General features: G+C 37.5%; 2 protein-coding genes and 1 long non-coding RNA gene across 8 annotated transcripts in view; 1 reads left to right on the top strand and 2 right to left on the bottom strand.

The window, feature by feature from the left end:
* The window catches only part of LOC103469533 (uncharacterized), a 479,729-nt gene that overhangs the window by 18,721 nt on the left and 438,723 nt on the right, over positions 1–22,285 (top strand). The window lies entirely within an intron of this gene.
* LOC145551062 (uncharacterized) lies at positions 2,544–4,420 on the bottom strand. The gene is made up of 3 exons (XR_014086834.1): positions 3,675–4,420; positions 3,077–3,190; positions 2,544–2,982 (listed from the first exon to the last, which is right to left on the bottom strand). It is a non-coding gene; the product is annotated as an uncharacterized LOC145551062 (long non-coding RNA).
* Positions 15,858–22,285, bottom strand: part of tusc3 (dolichyl-diphosphooligosaccharide--protein glycosyltransferase subunit TUSC3) — a 61,971-nt gene continuing 55,543 nt past the window's right edge. Inside the window, exons 9-10 of the mRNA XM_008417549.3 lie at positions 18,127–18,217; positions 15,858–16,384 (exon numbers count right to left, since the gene is read on the bottom strand). Of these exons, the coding sequence (XP_008415771.1) occupies positions 16,369–16,384; positions 18,127–18,217 (107 nt within the window). The 3' untranslated portion in view covers positions 15,858–16,368. The remainder of the gene's footprint in view (positions 16,385–18,126; positions 18,218–22,285) is intronic.

Below are 22,285 nucleotides of genomic sequence, written 5' to 3' on the forward strand. Positions count from 1 at the left end.
CTCTAGGTTTATTTTCTCCCTCTACAAGTTTACAGCGGGTGCCATCAGAACTAACTTGGCTAAAAGTTCTTGTGAAAGTCACAAAAATGCACAGAAATACACAAATCCCCATAAGTATCAAACTTTGAATGACAGGTTATCGCCACAACAGCTTTTTTTTTTTTCCTATGTGCATTTCCTTTGTTGAAGTCATGTCAATCTGCACTGAGTGTTCTTGTTCTTTACAACTTAAGACTTTCCTGGGTTTACTTGTGCATAGAGACTCTGTGGGTTTCTCTGGTTACTGCAGATTCCCTGTATACAGTAGTCGGTGTATTCTCTGAAGTAATAAAAAGACGACTTCAGCTGTGTTCAGATGAGTAAGAAAGCCATTTATAGTGCTGTAAATGTCAATAATGCTCTTCATCCACTGTCTAGTTAACCACAAATCCATACAAGAATCATACTTCTAGGTACTTTTAAACATGTCAAATAAATGTAAATTAACTTAACTCATGCACAAAGCAAGTCACATCCCGGATGTTGTATTTCTTTTTAGAAATTACTTAATCTGCAACTCTAAAGAACAGCTGTTTGGTATACAGAATACACGCACATAGTATGTCTTTCTATTTTCCCAAGAATTTTTGCTTTGACTTCTTCGTTTTTGTCATTCATTTCTATAGCCTAACCCCAATACTTACCCTAAACCTAACTTTTACCAGTACATGCCTAACCCTATGCCTAAATTCAATTCCCAACTTAGTCCTAAACCTCAACCCTCACCCGAAAAAAAGTGCTTTTTCTGATGGGGCCCAGACTTTGGGTCCCATAAGGAGCAGTGGGTCCCCACAATGTAGTTTGTGTTAGAAATATGGGGTCTTAAATGAATGAAATACAAGGTCCCCGTAAGGTCCTTCGGCCTTCAGAAGGTTAGTAAATACGCCAGAAATGGCCCTTATAGTATAACTAAACAAGTACACCCACCCACACACACACACATATATAATGTTCATGACTTTGCTACTGACTTTGAGGAAGTAGCTTGTCCTTACAGCTACTGCCCCTTTAACATGTTTCAGGCCAAAAACAGCAAAGTCATGCTGTCCATCAGCTCAGATTTGGGGACAAGGTGATTGCCTAGAGGGTATTTTTAATTAATGAAACACATATTTAAGAATGCTTGTGAATGAATATATTAAATTAAAGCTGTTCTTTTAAATAAGCTTTTAAAACATATAGCAATATTTAAATAAATAAACTGACTGTGTGCTGGTACCAGTGGCTCTCACCAGATTCAGTTGTACTTGGCAGAATATTTTGCTCTACATATATCTGTGCAGCATGTGCACCGACGCTGTCCCTTCTTTTCTCTCTGTAACCTCAGCTGTCTCACACAGTGAGGCGTCTGGGGATTTGTTAAGAATTCATCTCTAGGGAAACCCAAGGAGAGAGTTGCAGTAGAAAGGAACCGAGAGGTGTTTCCAGGAGCCGAGGGGATTTTTTTTTTTTTTTCTAAAGTGAAGTAGACAAGTAGGAGAGGAGGTAAAAATACAATACAGAGAGAAAGACGAGAGATTGGGAGGATTGTTTATATATAGCCACTGGAGAATGAAGTCAGTCCCTCCAAATTGAGAGCATGATCCACCTGCTATGTAACAACTTGATAATTGATTTGTGATAAGTTTAATTTTGATGTTGGAGATGAAGTGAAGGTATTTACAGTATTTATTTAGTATCTCCTAAATCTTTAACACTTTGCAACATACATTTTATTGGGATTTTATATGACAGACTAATATAAAGAGCATCATAAAGCTTGAGGAGAAAACCAGACAGGTCAACTCATCATCAGCAAAAGGGAATATTGTGGCACAATTGCAGACCTAGCAAGACATGCTACCCACACTGCAAAAAGTCCCCTTTCAAAAACAAGGAAAAAAAGTACAAAAATAGGGTATAATTTTCTTAAAATAAGAAAAATTTTACTTATACGAGTAGGATATATTATCTTATTTTAAGAAAAATTATCTCAAGTAAAGAAAATGTTACTTGACACTGAATTTCTTGAAATAGCGTAAAATTTTCTTATTTTAAGAAAAATGTTATATGTATTAAGAAAATAAATCTCATATCTTCTATTTGTATAAGTAAAATTGGCTCGTTTTAAGTACAAATACACTAATTTTAAGATATTTGTAGGTTTATCTTGGTTAGATATTTTTTCTTGTTTTGGAAAATCTTGACAAGATAAATTATCTTGTTCTGTTGGCAGATAATTTTTCTTATTTTAAGAAAATTATACCCTATTTTTGTACTTTTTTTCTTGTTTTTGAAAGGGGACTTTTTGCAGTGATATACCTAAATCTAGTTTATTTCTATTGTTGCATAGGATTAAAATATATATTTTGTCATAGCTTTACTCAAGGTTCTTATGCTAAGACAAAAAATCCAAAAATTGATCCTGTGAATACTGGAACAAGAGATGTTATTGGCTTGCTGAAATGAAGACATGAGTTCAATTACTTTTAACATCTTTATTACTTTTAAGTTTCACATAAACACAATAAAACATGACTACTGGTCAGAATTTAAAGTCTGGATGGGCATCTGATTCTGAAACAATCCTGTAAAATGACAGAACAATGACGATCTGACACATCTGCCGCACTAAGAGTCAAGCAAACCAAATTGTCCAAAGCAAAAAAAAATCTTGGGATTAGATGTCAACAATAGGAGCTTCCTCCACAATGAACTTCTTCCAATAAGCCATAGCCTTCTATATGTGGAAGTCTTGCCTCAGTTACAGACGCCGTTCTCAAGACATCTGTCAGCAGCACAGAGAGGAGTGGCCACAGACACGGATGCTGAAAGGTGTAGTAGCTATGATGTCCTCCTTTCAGAAGATCAGGGCAGGCATGGTTCCAATGGCCAGTAGAAAGTTGGTTTCACGATCACCACAGAGCTGAAAAGTGGTCTTGTTTGAAGTTGTTGGGTCATCTGCTAATTGGAGCACAGACAGAAAAACAATCACAAAACAAACCACGTTTTAGGGACTAATCAGTGTAATGATGAATCAGTATCATAAATTTCTTACCTTGAGAATGTGAAGGATGCCGTCACTTGCAATTCCCAAAGTTTCTTGTAGATGGTGCAATACGTGATTGACATGTGTCTGGCATAGGCTTCACCATGGCAACAGTTTGGTTTACTTATAAAAGTCTTATTTTAGTTTATGTGCTCAATTACAATATTACATGAATTCAAGATGGCAAGAAAGTTATTTTAATTAAATCAAACAAGGACTACTTAAATTCACCAATCAAAAATAGTGTTTAAAATATCCTGGTAACAGTGTGGAATATCTAACCTAGGCTTTTAGACTCATTGCATTTAAGTTTTTAAATTACAGCACAAACACCCTCAGTTAGTGAAATACTAGGCGGAATTGCCCTTTAACCATTTCCCGAATCATAAGCTACGAATGAGAAGCCACCTTAGCTATGTTAAAAAACGGAAACTACCAAGAACTCGTGTCGATATTATTTTTAAGCCACAGCTATTGTGGTTAATAACTGTTCAAAGCTCATATTCACAAGAGCGGCTCTTTAACCGCGGATGAAAATTGGCATTTCACGACATGCTAACTAGCTTCAGTTAGCTTATCTTAGAAAGACAAACAACTTTAAACTTACCTCTGAGTACAGCAGCTGTAGGGTCTATACACGTAAAAAAGTCCTCCATCTTCATTCATGTCCAACCGAGATTAGAGAATTTGCCAAAAGAAAATCTTATAAAAGTACAGTAGATAAAAGCTTAGTTAGGCTGTTACAACTGAATTAACCGTTAATCAGGGCAGTTAAATGATCTCTGGCGTTGCCGTTAGTGATGTGCGGATTGATACTGAAATATCGATTCTTCCGATACCAGAACTTAATTCTTTAAAATCTATTGTCAGATCCAAGGATCAATACTTTCAACACTTTAGTAATTTGAGATAATGTAGATTAACTAGAGTACGTTAGAAAGTAACTAAATTATTGAGATCTTGCCTAAATGAAACGTTGTTAATGGGAACTACTTTTTCTTCCGCTTGGTAAATATGTAATGTGTAAGGACGTAATGCCCAAGCGCAGCGTGCTGCTGACGCTCACTCAGAAATGAACATGTTGACAGATTATAAAAAAAGTGACACGGAGCTATTTCAGCTGTCATTTTATAGTAGTTTTAATAATTAAACAAGGATGTGTTTAGTAGGGTTATTACTTTACTAATTTTCTTTTTTTTAGTTTGCAACTCGATTTTCACATGTTTTGTATATTTCTGCTGAATTAAAATAGCTTATAGTAAACGAGATTGTTGTCTCAATGTACTTCTGAGTTTAAAATGAGTGCATCAGAGTACATTGTGTTCTTTTTATGAAGCCAAGTTATGGATTACATTTATTTTTTATTTAATTAAGAAACAAATTAACTGTCTTTGCACAAAGTATGGGATTCTGTATTGCCAATACCAGATTAAATTTTACCCGGTATTGGATCGGAAAGAAATTCTGTTTATCGAACATTAATACTATCTCACTGCCATTTTGGGCGCTTTCCCATTTGGATTGTATGATGTCATAAAAGGGGTTACAAACATGATGAATAAAATATTGTTGAAACTAATATTAATAACTTATAAAGTAAGAATTTGAAATATAAACCAAAAGTTAAAATATTTATCATGACATTGAGCTAATCAATATTGTTGATTCTAATCTCATTGTGTGGAATACCAGCCATTTCAAATCACACATCAATAGAAATTTCATGACATGTCAGTAAGAGGTCCCACATCTTGCATCAAGAAGATCAGATTAAGGTCCACAGCAGATGGAAACATGCCAAGAATTATCTTGATATATAAACTGATATTGTCTCTGAAATTGTTGTGTTAAATGTCAACCGTTTAAATATTAAATTATAATTTCCAGTACACTCTGCCAACTTATACAAAAGTATAAGTTGGGGGTTTTTATTTTTCATTGTCAATAACACAAAGGATTCCATTTGGACATAGTCTGTTTTAATTATCTGAATACATTTCATTAAGTATGTGATTTCGCTTTATGTGCTTGAAATAAGAAATTTGTACTTATCCCACACTGACAAGCCAAGAAATAAGACAAATATTTAGAGAAGAAACCAAGAGGAGGGATCTGGTGACTCTAGAGGAGCTGCAGGAATCCATAGCTCAAGTGGGAGATTTTACTATATTGATAAGATGACCTTTGGCGACAAGAAGTGATTTTGGACATTTTCAAGATGGAGAAGTTAACATTGCTTGTGAAAACTCACAAAGGCAGATTTGACTGAATTTAATATAATGGATTATATTCCTAATCCTAACCAGAACAGACTATGTAAAGTTTTTATTTTTACTTTCTGAGTTTCATGCATAAAACATTTTCTAATCTTCAAATTTAATTGAGTTTCTTCACTTTTGCTTGAATGAATTATATTTATAAAGTGGGATAATGTAGAGCATACATTAACCCAGAGGTTCCCAAACTGTGGGGCGTGTCCCCTAGTGGGGGCGCCGTGCCATTGCAGGGGGGGCGCGGGAAGCCGTCTGGATGAAAAAAACAAAACAAAACACGAACGCTGTATGCGCTGGGTTTTTACCTTAGAACGGCCAATAACAAATTGACATTGTCAATTGACATTGTTATTCCTATGTCAATTTGATACAAAAGGGGCTTCCGCACTTCCCACATGTGTCCTCTGTCACTTTTATCAGCAGTTAAAACTGTTTAATCCGTTGTTAACATGTGGTAACCTGTTTTTCCGAGCCGCCTTTAAACGCAACATGAGCGCTACGACACTTGCGCTGGGTTTACACCTGTGCAGCAGTGAAGGAGACCTGCTGCTGCTGTGCAGAGCTACGCAGATTTGTGTTAGGATCATGGCAGCAAACCAGCAAAACGCAAAGAACCGCTCACAGTTTTCCCCCCAAACTAACCGACTGAGTTGAGTAAAGCTGTTGGATGCAGGTAAAGTTAGCTAAAAGATGACTAGCTAGCTAATATCAATACATCACCTTAAGCTTAACAAGTAGCCTGTAGGCTGCTACCGATGTAGTTATCTATGTTCAGCTACGTACATTCATTTTGCCCCCAAAAAAGTCTATCCTCCCCCCACCCACCCACCCGTTCTTAGAGACAGGGAGTCTCTAAGAATCCCTCTCCCCCTCACACAAGTCGTTCAACCAGACAGCCATTTGTAATCCATAGGGGGTCCCAGAAAATGTTTGGAAACCACTGGGGGTGGGGGGCGCAGAAGAAAAAGTTTGGGAACCACTGCATTAACCACTGAAGGAGAAAAGTGCTGTATCAGGTTGTAGCTACAAATGTTAATTTCCACCTGTAGTCCCCAAAACACATTTAAAAAATAAAGTATAAAAATAAATAATAATATTAATAATCATTGGTTGGCTTTTATATTTTAAGAGTGGTAAGAAGAAAGCCATGTTTGGAGAAAGCCCTCAAAAGTTTTGATTGGAGTTTGTCACAAGGCAGAGAAAGAAAATGAGCTGGTTGTGCTTTCATATGATGGAACCTGAAATTTTTAATTCCTGTAGTGGAAAAATATATATATATATGTTTTTTTTCACTCTAGCAAAGTTCCCAGGACGTTCAGAAGAGAACCAGATCATCACAGATGATCCTCAGCAGTTCAAAATGTAACTAGCCAAGAGAAACCTTGAGTGTTACTTTGATTCTTTCATGCATGTTTGGAAAGAGCAGAAGCTTCTTAAAGAGACAGAGGCCCAATTTCAAAGTGTCAAATTTCCTTTAAGTCATGTTTTATAGATACAGCATTGTTATAACAACTTAGGATAACAGTTACTTGATTGTGCAATAAAATAGCACTATTTCGCTGGAAAATATGTAATACCGCCCCTTTAATCCCACAATTTTAGGAAATAAAGTGATATAGAACTCCATGTGAACTACTAGATGTGTATTTTCACACCAAAGATGAATTTATCTGTATTGACAACGTCAGTAGGGAGTCATTATAGCAACAAATGCTGTTCTGACTAAGACCATGCAGGATCATAACTATGTGCCATTTTATTGTTTTCGTTTATGATTCTTCTTTTTAGTTCCCAGTGAATTATGTAACAGCAGGCTGTGGTCACACCGGAGAAGTAGAGTTAGTAAACTAACTAGAGCAAACTAGAGTTATGGATAATTAATTTTATGCTTGGTTCAACTCGAATCTAAACTGATTTCTCATCACGGAAAACTCGAATATAATTTTGGGAGACAAAAAAAAAAAAAAGAGGGGGGTAAAAAAGAGAGAGACATGCAGGAAATGAGAACAGAGACTCAGATTTTTTTTTCATGCAATAATTAAACCTCCCTTTGAAGGCTGCACTTTAAAGGCCTCCGATTTCAATTCACAGCAACTGAATTACTTAAAAAGGCCCCTTGTGTTATTGTTGGTGATGATCTCCCACCCCTCCGGTTGCGTTATGAAACGTGGCTTTTGACAATTTGTCTGTGAACGACAAGTAGCTTGTTGCTCCTTCACAGGACGGCCACTTGTTTAATTTCTCTCCCTTTGAAGTTAAAAAAAAAAAAAAAAAACGAGGCGTTTGTTTGCGTTCAGGTTGGGAGAGGCATAGCTGCAGTCAGCCCCTCGGCTCGGGGCAGGAGGGTGGGGGAAGCTCGCTTCCTGTTTCTGCATTTAACAATCTTCCACCATTATTCTGCTAATTGGGAACCGATGCAAATTTCATGAGTGGTGATTCTTGTTTTATTTGACCTTTAAATCAAAGATAAAAAAGTAGGGGGAAAATCAAACAGACGAGCAAGAAAGTGGCTTACAAGCAGACCAGAAGTGATTACAGACTACATAATCTAACAAAGTGTGGAAGTCATCGCCAAGGCGTGTTCGTGCGTAGGACTTACAGAGGTATTTGTATGTAAATTAACAAATTTATTTGTATGTAAATGAACCAATTACACACATTAAGTTTTTGTTGCCATTTAGAACTGAATGGCAAATTTCTGCCATTTGGATTTTGAATAGTTCACACAGATAGAAAGTCCTGAATTTTGGAAGAGAGGTTCTGTTGTAACCCGCAGATAAAAGTCCAATTACATCTTTATTTTGTTTTTATCCAAATTAGCTGGTCATGCAAGCAACTTGCAGCTCGGGGTAGGATAAGAAAATTGATTTGTCGACTTTTTGATCTCACTTGACCATAACATTGCATTGGACGTGCCTTTTATTGGCAAATTTGTAGTTGAAACGACAAAAATTGTCAATATTGGTACGGTATCGTTTTCTATCTCAGACCTGTTTCACCATAGTGTGCCACTTTATTTCTAAAGCACCATATATGCAAATAAAATAAAATAAAATAAAAACAAAGAACAATAAAACAACTATGAGAAAATAGAACTAAAAACATTACAGATACAAGAACATTTTCTGGAAGCTTCTTCTCCTTCTAGACCTGAAAATTCTTGACTAAAACTGCACTCTGTATAAAATATCAGCATATTAAACATTCATGTCCTTTAGAGTAATGTCTCAATAAAACTCGCAGCCGAAACTACAACCTAAAGCAAACCTTCGAACGCGACTTCAAAGAAAACTCCCAACTTAAACATGAAACGAGGAAACACGCCGCCTTCATGTATGCCAGCTTGTTTTGCCTGTTTGCTCTTTCCCTCACTTCATTTACTCTAAGCATACATATTTAAATAGTACATCGGCGCACATGCTCGTACTCGGCTGTTAGGCGAAAAGTCATCGCAGATGCAGGAAATGGTTTCCACGGTGATGTGCGGCGCTAGAGAGAGCGACGGCAGCCCATCAGAGCTCGGCGAGAGAAGACTTTTGGACTTGCTGAGGAAATAGCTGCCGTCTCTCGGTGGTTGCTGTCTGCTGAAGATGCGAGGAGGAAAGTTCGGTTCTGACAGGAACAGGGGGGAGCGTAAACGCACATTCTGCACTCTGCGTACACTTCCCCTTCTCCAGACACATATAGGAGTCATAGAGGAGTTTTTCCTTTAGTCACAGATGGAACAAAGGGGGAAAAAACACTTATACATTTACTGTTTCACTTTCAGAACATCCCATACAGAGAAACATGGAAAAACCTTTGACAGCAGCCAGGCCAGCTGACGTATGAATTACTTTGTAACTTTTTTTGTTTGTTTGTTTGTTTTTGCAGAGTAAGCAACTTTAAAACTATATTTTATGAGATCTGAAGCTAAAGATTATTGTTAGTCGTACAAACTGGCAGCTGTATGCTTCAACTTAACCGTTATCAAGTTTTCTCGTAGGATAGCTAAAGAAAAAAATGAACAGCACAGTAAGTCAAGGAAATTAGCTTCTCTTATTTCCTCCTGAAAACACTTGCCTTCAAAAATACTAAGTTAAATCAAACTCAAAAGTTTGGAGTGAGGCTGGTGGTGTGGAAGAGTTGCAGAAAAATACATTGATGCTATGCAGCATAAAAATAAGAACGTGACTACTTTAGGAAAGAAACTTAGTGCAGACACCTGAAGGAGATTAAGGTAGGATTGTTAGCTAAAACAGGCATTGAAGACAACTGAGCATCAGAAGGACGAGGAAGACGGGATCTAAGGGACTTAGAACGTGGAGTGGTTGTCAGTCCCAGACAGCAGCAGGTCTGAGAAACGTAAAAACTGCTGACCTGCTTGGATTTTCACATTGAAGCGTCTCTCTGGTTTATAGAAAAAAGCCTGAAAAGACTAAAAGCTCCAATGAGAGACAGTTGATGCTGGAGCTAAGAGAACGGTCAATCTGATTCAAGACAGCAGAGTCGGACTGAAATGTTAAGAGGGGTGATCAGACCAGGCACAAAAAAAAGATAAAACTGATGTAAAGTTATATCTAAACTAGACTAGAATAACTAGAATACACAGACCTGGAAAAATGAAAAGACCACTGCACTCAACAGAATTGAAAACTTCAAGGTTATTGCACCTAATATTGATTTCTGAACTCTTAATGAGTTAAAACTTCAGTATTGTTGTTTCTGAATGAATATGAACTTGATTTTTTTGCATTATTTGAGGTCTGAAAGCTCTGCATCTATTTAGTTATTTTGACCATTTCTCATTTTCTACAAATAAATGCTAAATTTTTACTTGAAATTTCAGAGACATGTCAATAAAATAAAAGAACAATGTTCATTTTACTCAAATATAAACCTGGAAAGAGTAAAATCAGAGAACTGATCATTTTAAGTGGTGTCTTCATTTTTCGAGAACTTTATTCCCCAAAACTTTTGTTTGTTAGATTAAAATGTCAACTTTAAGAAAATAAGTGTTAAACACTGACTTGCATCATCATCAGTGGTTTTCCTCCCACACTTTAGCCTCCTTACTTTCAGCTGAACATAATCACAAAGCTCAAATGCTTCCACACTGGTTTCAACATGGCCCCTCTGGTCCAACAGCCACCACATCTCTAACCAACGAAGCAACATTGGGACAGAACGGAAGATTAGCATCATGGATGTACAGCTGACTCATCTGCATAATACCGTCATGTCAATATAGACCAAAATCAAGTTGGTGCTAGTATTGTGCACCTCATAAAGTAGTGCGAGTGTGAAACTATGAACAATCTTTCTAGATTCCTTTCAAACTGAGTAAAGGGTTTCCAAGTGGCTCTTTTTACTCATGATTTGTCCTGTCAGCATTGGCAAAATACGTCTTTTGCTTTTCGTTTTATGTTCCACTTCGGCTCCCAGGCGTCAGTGAGAGGGTGCGACTTTTTAATGTGTCGTAAGAAGTCCAGTTGTAGCTCAAATCTAGTCCCACAAGCACAGGGAAATCATTAAATCACAGCACTGAAGTTCTTTTACGCATAAAAATGTCAGCGGAATCTTCCTGGTCCTGTTTTCCGAGAAGGCCCGATAAAACCGCTGTTTCTCCAAGGTCTCGCTGCGTATGACCTGATTTAAGACTTAAAGCAGAAAAAATAAAATGTACACGCCTTGATCCGACAGCAAAAGTATCCTTTCATCGATTATGAGTACATGGGGTGTGAATACATCGGCTTTGATGAAAGCGCAAACTTTGTTCTCGCAGGGAACTTTAATCTTAAAAGTAGTTGGTTTATTTTTGCGCTAATGTGACTCCAGCCACCCTCTGAGCAACATCTTCCAGAGCTTATTGAAAAATGTCCTAGAGGTGTCCCGTGCTATAATCATGTCTTTGACTTTCCAATATTTTCTATAATCTTTTCCTCTTTCCAGAGTGAAACATAATTTGGCTGCCAGGATTTGCTGCAAGAAGTATTTTGTGTTCATTTGGGAATTTATTGTGGATTTTCTGTCAAAATTAGAGAGACACAAATACAGTTTTTACATTTGGCCTGATTAATGTTTGATTAAAAAATTCTACAAAGCTTTTCTAGCCATCAACAAACTTCCAACATAAATCAGTAAGAAACTTAATCACTGTTTTTATAATAATGGTGGGTATATATTTACACATATGTAAGTCCAGATAAGACGGAAAATTAATGAATTTGATTTATTAATGAGGGTTCATCTGAAAATACTGTATGAGTTTACAGGGCAGCAGTTCATAAGTTTCCTACTTCTTTTCGAGCATGTTAAGTTTACTGTGGTACAAAAAAATGTGTCTTTTGCATTCCTTATTCTTGTGCATGATTTTATACTATTAAAACGTTCGAAATAAATAAATAAATAAATGGTACAGATTGTTTAAACTGGTTTGGCCTTTTTAAATAGTAAGTGAACTGAACTAATATCATGCTTTTCTAGTCATGTCAGCCACTAAAATAACTAAAGATGTGCTGATTGTTGCGTTTATTCGACTATGTGAGTGTTGGGTATTTACGACTCTTCCATTTGCGTCATTTGAAAAATCTCTGTTGCAGTGTCTTGTGATAAAGAAGAATAAAATGTAGTGTGCACACTAATGATGATTAACAACGCTAAGACCCTCCTCCTGGCTCTGATTGGTTGTTTCTGACAGTGGCGTATTTCTGCAGTTCGTACAGGGAGAAAACGACAGAGCAGCTTGATTTTTTTTTCTTTCCACAAACTACCTACATCATACTATGGTGTCACAAAATAGTGGTAGTTGCAACAAATATGCATAACATTTAAAAAGTAAAATAAAATAAAAGTTACATACTGCAGCTTTAAATGAGGGCCACCTGTTTGACACCAAAACACCTTCATAGAATGAATAATTTTACTGATTTAAATTCACACCGCTACTATTTTGAACAGATAATGTTTGGGTTACACAGAATCAGCAGCAAATGTATTTTAGAAATATATTTTTTCTACAGAAAGCAGCGACTGATCCGAGTAATGATGCTAGATTGTGATCATATTAAAAAAAAAAACTGCATATTTGTTTTTGTGTTAATCTCACATGTGTCAAGTTTGAAGATTTTTTGCAATCTTTTTGAGTCGCCTTCACTTAAAATCAAAACAGATTGATGTTTGTTTGAGGCAAACACAGAGTTAGCTAGACGGCTCTTTTTCCAGTGCAGGATTTTCCAGGTTGTCGTTCCGGAGCGCTACACGGTTAATACAGGTACATTTATTTAGCATTTTCTTTTTCACTCCCCTAACAGCCTCTCTTGTCCACGCCTCTCAGCCCCCTCAGGTAAAGCAGCGGTGACAGCTATGAATCTCGGTGATGATGTTTCTGGGCAGATCCGGGGTTATCTATGGGCCGGGGCGGGTTGGAAGGGTCGCGGATGAGAAACAACATAATATTTTTGCTGAATTATGATTGCTGCCTGCAGTTGAGTATCCTGAAGTGTCTTTTCTCATCACCTTTGTGATTACTGCAGCAGGGTTGGAGAGGATGTTCAGAGGAATCTCCAAGACGTAGCAGAGATATAAATTAGTTTTTCGCACATCAAGGACTGACGCCTCGGTCGGGGTGTGGGGACGAATGATGATGGTTTCCTGAGTGAACGGAGCCTGGTGTCAGAGGCGAATTACAAGATCGATGCGTGTTTGGCCAATGAGGATTTCCCTCAAATTTATTTTGTACCTATAAAGAACATATGCAGAGGAATTTTAAAACTAGTTCAGTTTAAGATGTGAAGCATTGTGCTACAATACGTAGTTGCTTGATATATTGTATTTAAACCAGTCTCCTTTCAGGTGGGAAGTGATGATTCAACAGTGTGCAAGTTGCAAGCTGTGTAAGAACGAGGGCAGGTAAAATTATTGTGTTAATTATTTTTAAATATTTTTAAAATTAAATTTGAAAAGTGCTCCGTCTGTATTGCTGTACCTTGCTTCCGTATATCAGAGCCCAAAAACTCAGAAACTTTGAGATTAAGTTCAAAAGAATTTGAGGAAAAAAAAAAAAAAGTGTTTGGGGAAATTTCAGATTTCAAAAGTCGAAGGTTTTTGACTTTGGAAAATGTTCAACTTTTCAAACTCATATTTCCAAAATTATTTGAGAAAATTTCTGAGATTAATGTCGAAACAACCCAACGTATTCACGGGGTTAGCTAAACAGCTCGACTGTCTGGAAAGAAAAAAACAGGAAGAACGCAAGCAAGGTGGTGGTAGGATGATGCTGAGGGTCTGTTTCACTGATGGCGCTCAGTGAAAAAATACTTAAAGTAACTACAACGAGATAATCCAAACCACAGATCGCATAATTTTCTTCAGTGATTGCAAATATATGTTTTTTGTGTGTTTTAAGCAAAACGTCCAACAATTCCCATTTTCAAAATTCCTTCTAATTACTCTGGCAATTCAGCAAAACCAACAGATGCACAAAGATCCAAACGCAGACACTCATGTACAAAATAAACCCAACAAAACAAATCAAAAACAAACAAAACAAACAAACAGTGATGCAACAAAGTAGCAACAGCTAGAGCCGCCCTCCAGTGACGAATATGGCGGCTTTGGTCCCGATGCCGACAGAGAAAAGGGGTTTGTGGACGATTCAAGGAGAGGTTGGTGGCATCATGCCCTCAGCTGTGAGGCAACAGACAACGTTCTTCAAAGTTGACCACTGCACAGCGGTAAGCTAACAGAGGTTAGATGAGACGGGAAGATCAAACCCTGGAGTCAGATCAGCAATGATGGCAGCATAAAGCACAGCTACTGGGAAACAAAAAAAGAGAGAGAGGGCCACAGAAAGAGATTTTAAAAGTTTGATAAAAGCTAAACAGATTTAACAAGGATCACAACTTGTCAGAGTAACAACGCAGACAAGCTTCACGAAAAGATGCAGGGATCAGATGATCTGCTTCTGAAATGGGAGAGAAATGAAATGTAGTGGATGTGAGTGGAAGAAACATTCCACAGAACAGAGACCGATGAAGGATTTCCCAATAGGTCTGTGGCAACGCTAAGAGCAGATAAGGGAGGGAAAAAAATGTGTAAAATGATGCAGGTTAAAACTGAAAAAGAGCAAAAAGGATTCAGTTAACAGTCCAGACAGAAGATGTGGGGTCATTTGTTTGTTTGGAAAGTAGAGCACATCTTTAAATATTAATCTAATTTGAGCAGGCGAGCAAATTGTTGGGGGTGGATTATTTTAAGTGATGCATATTTTACTCTACAACTGTCCTCTCTCAAATATCTCCATTGATTTTTTTCCCCATTTGCAAATACCGCTGCCCCCCATTGAACGTGACATTTGTTCCTCCGTCCTTCACTGACCGAAAAGGCCGACAGCTGAGGGACAACAGATGGGAAATGCATCCTCACTGCAGATGATCAGCACTGGTCTTCAGTTTAATTCAAATATACTGCTACTGCAATGTATTTTTTATTTTATTTATGCTTCAGTAAACATACCCAACTGTTTAAGTTAACTTTCTCTTCTGCTCGTTGAGCGACATTTATCCAGAAATTGGTGGATGACTTAACGGTTTAAGTAATTCATGAAATAAAAAAAAACAAAAATTCATGCTGGTGACAAGTACATGAACACTTTTGACCTGGACTGTAACCGGATGTGAAAAAGCACACAGATATTTTCATACTCTAAATCAGAAACCTATTTCCAGCGTAAACAAAGGAGGAAGGGAAGGTATTACTGGAACAGTGCCATCATTCTTGCAAATAGAAAAATAAAATCATATATATATATATATATATATGATTTTGGAAACCAGTCATTGTGGGCCAGGATTGTCCTTTTCTGCACGTAATCTCAGACCAGCATGCACACAAACAATTGTTCAGCCTTCCACAGATTTAGAGTAAAAATAGAAAAGAATGCAAGAGAATATTTTTACTCCATTTGTCAAACTACTCGTTCCGTGGACCCATTCCTTCGTCTGCCCACACAGAGCAGCTTACGTAAACGACTGCAGCGGCTCGGCCCACTCAGTGTTTCAGAGGGCAGTTCACAAGGAAGAGAATTAGAAATGCATGGATTCTGTAAGTGACCTGCGCCTCGGAAAGAAATGTTAACACTCGGTTCGGTCTTCGGCAGACTCTGCAGAGCTATTTTCTGCACGTCTGATTTAGTGTCAACGAACCCGGGAGGGAAAAACACACAGACCAGGATTTTTGATTAAGACTCAAAAAAACGTAAAGTTCAGAAATGAGCTTTACGAGCTTCAACTTAATTATTTATTCTTTTGAGCTGAAGGATTTTAGAAGTAATCATTCCCTGTCAAAAAAAAAAAAAAATCAACTTATTGTAAGAAAAGATTACAGAAAGAACAGCGACTGGATCAAATCAGTTCGGACGAGTAAAAAAATGTTCAGAAAATGTAAAGCTTATTACAGAACACATGAAATATGCGCCATATTTTTATTCTTGTTGCGCTTTTATCGTAACATAGTTCACTGATGAAGTGACACATACGTTAGAGGCAGTAATAAAAGATTTTAATACATCCAAGATCAAACATCCTAAGTTTTCTAATGCATCAATACAGGAAAAATTGTAAGAATAATAAAAAAATGTAACCTATTTATACATTTCCATTAATTGAGAAACTTCCCTGCCTAAAAAACCTCAAAGGTGAAAGTTTTAAATATGACACAGTTACTAATATGTTTTAGTTGCTTAATTGAAAATGTAAAAAGAGCATTAGCTGATTGACTGATAGATGTAAAAAAAAATAGAATTGGATTAACATTCTCAAGTTAATCCAATGATAATGTTGTGAAGATACAGACATGAAAACAACTTCATTTCCATCATTACAAAAAAAATTATCTTTTTTAACATCGTGATTCCAGGACAGCAGAAGCAACAAAAGAAAAATCCCACAACGCGCGTTTAGTTTTCCAAATATGTTCTTCACTCCTCTTCAACCTGTACCGCCTCTTCATCATCCTCTGACCTCCTTCTCCTCTTCCTCAGTCTGCATTTTACTTGATAAGAAAGCTGGAAAAAAAAGTAACTGTTAGAAAGGAAAAAACACACACAAACACTGAAATGATTTTTTCCCCCTAAAACTGTTTGTGAAAGCAAGTAATCAGGAAAATTTGCTCAAATGTCTGAAAATACTCTGGCATTTATTGAGGGAAATGAGAAGTAGCATACTCGCCACTGAATATTTCGAGGCCGTTCAGAATTCAAAGCATGCGCTTCAATCATACAAAGGAAGTAGCAATCAAACATAAATAACATCCATTTGAAATGGCACTGCTTAATATAAGCAGCGCTAAAGTGCAGCATCTAATCTCAGGACTGGAAAACGGCAGAAAAAGAAAAAAAAAAAGGGTCGCATGCTTCATATCCTCCTCATCCTCCTCTGATCTCACAAATAAATGAGGGAAGTTTCGAGTCGATGTTGAAGTCGAGAAACTGAGTAAATCATCGAGTTTGACAGTCTTCTAGTTTCTGCTGCAGTTTCAGCACTTTTAACATTTTTACTTTTGTAAAAACGGATGACGTAGCGTCTACAACAGAGACAGGCAAAACGTATTGATATGTTAGGGCTGGTTGATACGGCATCACGATGTCGGCATTTCATATCAATCGATATAATTATTGACTTTTTTTTTTGTATCTAAAATACTGCCAAAGTAGTGATGAGACCTTTCCTCCTCTTTTACTCCTTCTAAACATTTTTGAGTGGCTTCAGGGACTGGTGGTGAAACATGAAACTGCTCCCACATACTCAAGACATGAAACTGCGCAAGTTACTATACAGAGTGTTGCTAGGCAACCAAAGAGCGAACGAGTTAGTTGACGCCATCAACATTTCTTAGCTTGGCGTCTAACATTTTTCCTGAGCCTACATCCCCCAGAATGCTGTGCGTTTCCGGATGGGAGTTCGGTGAAATGATCGACTTTCCATTTTCTATTTACATCGATCACGACTCTACTGCGATATTTGTCGTTATTGTCGTATCGCCCAGCGATACAAAAGCAGTTCCATCTTCCATCTCAAGCTCTTTCTAAAAAAACTAAAAATGATCTCCACCAGTCCCCTGTGCTGCCAACACTACGGTGTAAGTTACTCCCCAGGTAGTCAGTAGTACTTGTTGTGGATTTTCATTGGAAAGGAAATCACACGGCTGCAGAGATTCACAACAAAATGTAGCAGGACAAATAATGATATATAAAACAACTGAAAAACAAGATTGAAGCCTCTGGAAAAATAATCACTGAGCTCTGTTGGAGAGCACTTGGCCTCCTGAAACTCACTCAACTCTACAAGTTAGTTTCAGCATTTGGGAGCCCTGGGTGCAGCACTGTAATATCCTGCTCAAGTGGCGATGAATTGAAGACAGACTCTGCAGACCTGTAGAGTATTTTCTGTCACACATTAAATCTTTTTTTTTTTTTTTTTATGTGGCTGTGACCTTTAGCTAAAGGTGAGACCAAATTGCTGCTGTTCTGGCTCACTAAGCCACAAAAAATGACTGTCCACACATTTCCAACATTTTCCGCCTTTGGAAAACATCTATTGGCCGATGACTGCGAAATGAGTCGACTGAAGAAGAATAAAAGGTGAAAACGTGATGAACGCACTTCAAAACTGATGCGGCGAAATCTGCTGATTTTTATTGAAACACTGCAGTCGTTTTGGGATTCAAATTATTCAGCTTTGCATTTAAATCTGAGTGTAGGGTTTGTTTGTACAGAGCTGGAGTGAAGGAATTTGTTCCTATAGTTACCTGTAGGGGTATCCGTGGTACTTGGACCTGAAGACGGAGAGCAGGAAGCTGAAGAAAAACACCACCAGCCCGAGGCCAACCAGGCAGATGACTACGCAGAGGGAAAACAGAATGTCAGAAAAATACATGATAAATCCCATGGAAGGGAATGTGATTATGGAGTCCGAAAGTAAAAGTCTGTACGATTACATTCAAGTAGACTAGTTAAATTCAAAATAACAGAAGATGCAGCATGTGCAGGTTTTGGGAAAAGTCCCTCTTACCAATTTAGATTGCACTTTTCTGATGTTTAAGTGCTCAGCCTAATACTAAACTTACAAATCCAATTTCACCAAAATGATTTTAATCACCTTTTACTCGTGGTTTTGGTTGCCGCTTTGTGATTAATTCAAGAAAAAAAAACAGCGGACTCTCGCCTACTCTAGGTTCAGTGTTCACGGACTCATCTCTGCGGTTTTTGTGCGTTTCCAAATTATTTGTGTAAAATCTCCCTATTTATGGATTTCTGCTGTTGAGAGTATTTAAACTATTCCACTAAAAATGCAGCTTGCGAAGCTGGAAGAGTCGCAGTGTTACTTGATGCTGGTTTTCTTTTGCAAAGCAACCTTTCCAGGAGATATGACTCTAGATGTATATCATGCCAAGACTGTTTCTGCTGCATCTGAAGGTATATTTGGTGTTTGAACAATTGGAATAGGCACTTATAAGCCTTTTTTTTTTTAGGATTTCAAATATTTGTGGGCGATTCCGAACTCCTGTGAGTATCAGTTTACAACAGAGGCAGTCCATTTCAGACTCTGTATAATATTTCTCCAAGGTTGCTTTTGGTCGGAGACAAAAGACTCTGAATATATTGGTATGAAACCGGCTGTAGATCTAGGCCACAGTATCAATAGAAACAAAGTGATGTGAAAAAAATATATATTCTGGCATAATCAAGGGAAGTTGAGAATGTCATGTGAATAAGCTCTGTCTAACCATTCATTTTCTGTACCTTCTTAGGTCTCGTACAGGTTACACAGAGACTGATCCTACAAAGATAAAAAAATAAAAAATCCACAACGTTTTCAAGCGGCTGGATTCAGACTGTAACAAAACACTTTCTAAAGATCTGGAGGTATGGAAATGTTTCTAGCTGGAGAGAACAGACTGTACTCAGCTTTCAAAAGTAATGGCTTTTTTAAATATATGGCTAAAAACTGAAATACTTTATGAAAAACTGAACTCAGTGAGTTTGTAGAGTTTGTCTCTGAGAACAAGCAGCACTTTGCAGCTACCCACCACTCCGACAAGCTAAACCAACTTTCAGAGAAACTCTCAACAGTGAATATGTTTAAAGATATCAAATATATGTTACTCTAACGACCTTGTTTTTTTATTTACTTATGAACAGTAAAAATACTTAACATTCATCCTAAAAGCTGAAGCACAAACCTCAAAATTTCTGTTTCAATTATCCACATTTTCAAGCTTTCAATTTGCTCAGCGCTGTGCAGAAGTTGCAGACGCTCTAAAGTCGAGCGTGGTAATTACAAAACAAAAACCTGTGACTTTTGGAAACTGCAGTGCATTAATCTGGGTGCTTGATTTCAGGCTGAAGGCGTCAGTTTTAATCATTTCACTTGCATCAGTGACAACAAGCGCTGATGCGACGCTTTGATCTCTGTTCAAATCGAGGCCGCTCGCAGGGCTCCGACGTGGAAACGCCGACGGCGTCTCCTCACGTAAACAAACATCTTAATTTACCCGACCACACAGTCCGACAGACACCTGAATGACGCCGCACACCAACAGCTGAACTAATTAACATTGATAATCATATTAAAATGAAATGTCTGGAAACAGTTGGTGTTTTTATTGATTTACGGATGGTAACACAGTTAGCAATGCAAATCCGATCCGTTCAGTAAAACTCAGTTTGACTTGCAGGCGAAGAAATTCTGAAATTTTCTCTCTTTTTTTTTGCTTCTGTAAAATCTGAGATTTTCCATTTTATATGGGCACATATTTGAAGTGCTTGGTGGAGAAAAACAAGCACCCTTTTGAAGCCACCACATCTTCAGAATGAAGTGTTTTTTTGTATAGAGTCTATATTTGTACATTTATATTAAATATAATCAAGTTATACAGTTAAATATATGAATATGAAATGCAAAAATTTACTTTATTTTTAAAACCAACACTGCTGGCTCCTGCCTGTCTAGCTGTAAAGCTCGCTGCTGTGCGCTGCGCTGCTCTGAGGAGGGAAATAAACCTGAGGCAGTCTGAAGTAGAGGAAGGGAAAAGGCAAAAAAAAAAGAAAAAAGGAATGAGGAATGCTACACTGAATTCATTTTTAGTTCAAGCCTGAGAAAATGACCCACCAATTTAAAAATATTAATCCTAGAGGAAACCCTGCTTTTATTTAGCTCGAAAAACAAATAGTCTTGGATTAAGCTTCCTATCCAATAGTAAAGTTTCCACTCATTTTTGTCAGAGTTGCCAAAAACAAAAACAAAAAAAAACTACACAGCTATGCAACACTAATTCACACGCACGCACGCACGCACGCACGCACGCACGCACGCACGCACGCACGCACGCACGCACAAAATCATATTCAGGTCAGTTTACATAAACATGCCTAACACTGCTTAAACTTCGATTTCAGCTCATCAGATTCAGATTAAAACACTGCTCTATCAAAGTTACGACCCTTTTAAAAATTCCCGATCATAACCTTTTCAAAAGCTTCTAAAAACTCCTCAGCTGAAGTCCTGGTCACAGGTCACGTTGTACAGGCTGTGAAATATAGATACGCATATATGATATTGTGAATACATGCTCATACCCTGGTGCCGCGGTTAATCCTCAAGAAGCACCGTGTTGAATTTAACTGTCACCGCCAACAGATACAGCTAATCAGGGATTAGGATGAGTGCCTCTCTTGAAGACCAAACGGTGAGATGTGTTCACACTGCGAGTGTGAGCGTGTGTGTCAAGTGTGTCATTTTAGTGTCAGGACAAAAGATGTCTGAAAAACCAAAGTAGTGTTTTAGTGTCAACCTCAACAAACGTAAAGCTCTCGTGGTTTGCATGGCAACAATAATAAAATACATTTGTGCGAGACTGCGACTCCATCAATATTATTAAAAATTGATTTAATTAAAAACTTTTTTTTTTCTCAAATTGTCCACTGAGCTGCTACATTAGGGGTTCTGCCGCTGTGTTTATATGCGGCGATACTTTCTTGAACAGTGCCAAGTTGCAGGTTCCCCTTTGCGAGTCGCAGACAATAAAACTGAGCACGTATCTGAGCGCAACGCTCCGAAATGCGCACATGTGACGCATTTAAAAAATGTCAGGTTATTTAAGACCCTTGGCGAAGTGACGAGCCGTATAGACTGAATAATTTCCTTCAGTGACAAAGAACATAATCCCTCTTTTGACTGTATGACTTGGCTCAATCTGAATCATAACATGCGGGGCCATTAAAAACATTAGGAGATTCCATAATTATATTAGGTGAAGCATGTCTCATTAGGAGACAAATGGGAAGCGACTGCAATGCCAAATTACCCTAAGAGAACTTGTTGACGGCATGCGCTGTTTTAATACGCACGTTTTGATTTCGATGTGGCTGGAAAAAAAAAAAGCGAAGCATTTTCTTCTCATAACATTAAAGCTGAGATGTATAGTGAATCTTTTTGAAAAAAGGAGGATGTCATAGTAACAGTATAAGTCAGATTGACATCAATATCAATGAAATGCACGACATTCCAGTCCTTCAAGGTTACAAATGAGCTGCTGAGGTTCTTTAAAGCCCAAATGTCCAATTACTAAAAATACTTGCAAATGGTAAAGGAGAAAGGAGAGTTTAAAGTTTAAAACTACTGAGAAAAATATCTCAAGCCTGCAAGGTAGACATTCCGAGTTTGGGGGGGAAAAATAATATCTTGCCTGCAGTGGTGGTGGTAGTAGAGATTGATGAGTAAAACTCATGCAACTGCATAAAGTTTAATTCGTTTCTTGAAATCTTAAGCATGAATATAGTTGGATAAAATTTTTTGCTTATCTCCACCTTTATATACTTATTTCTAATCTACCTTTTTTGCTGACATCTGTCATCTCTGACTCAGACCGTAGAATGATCAATACATTTTCTGTTCATTTGCAAATG

This window comes from Poecilia reticulata, chromosome 1, assembly GCF_904066995.2.
Source record: "Poecilia reticulata chromosome 1, P_reticulata-male-v2, whole genome shotgun sequence".
Classification (NCBI taxonomy): domain Eukaryota; kingdom Metazoa; phylum Chordata; class Actinopteri; order Cyprinodontiformes; family Poeciliidae; genus Poecilia; species Poecilia reticulata.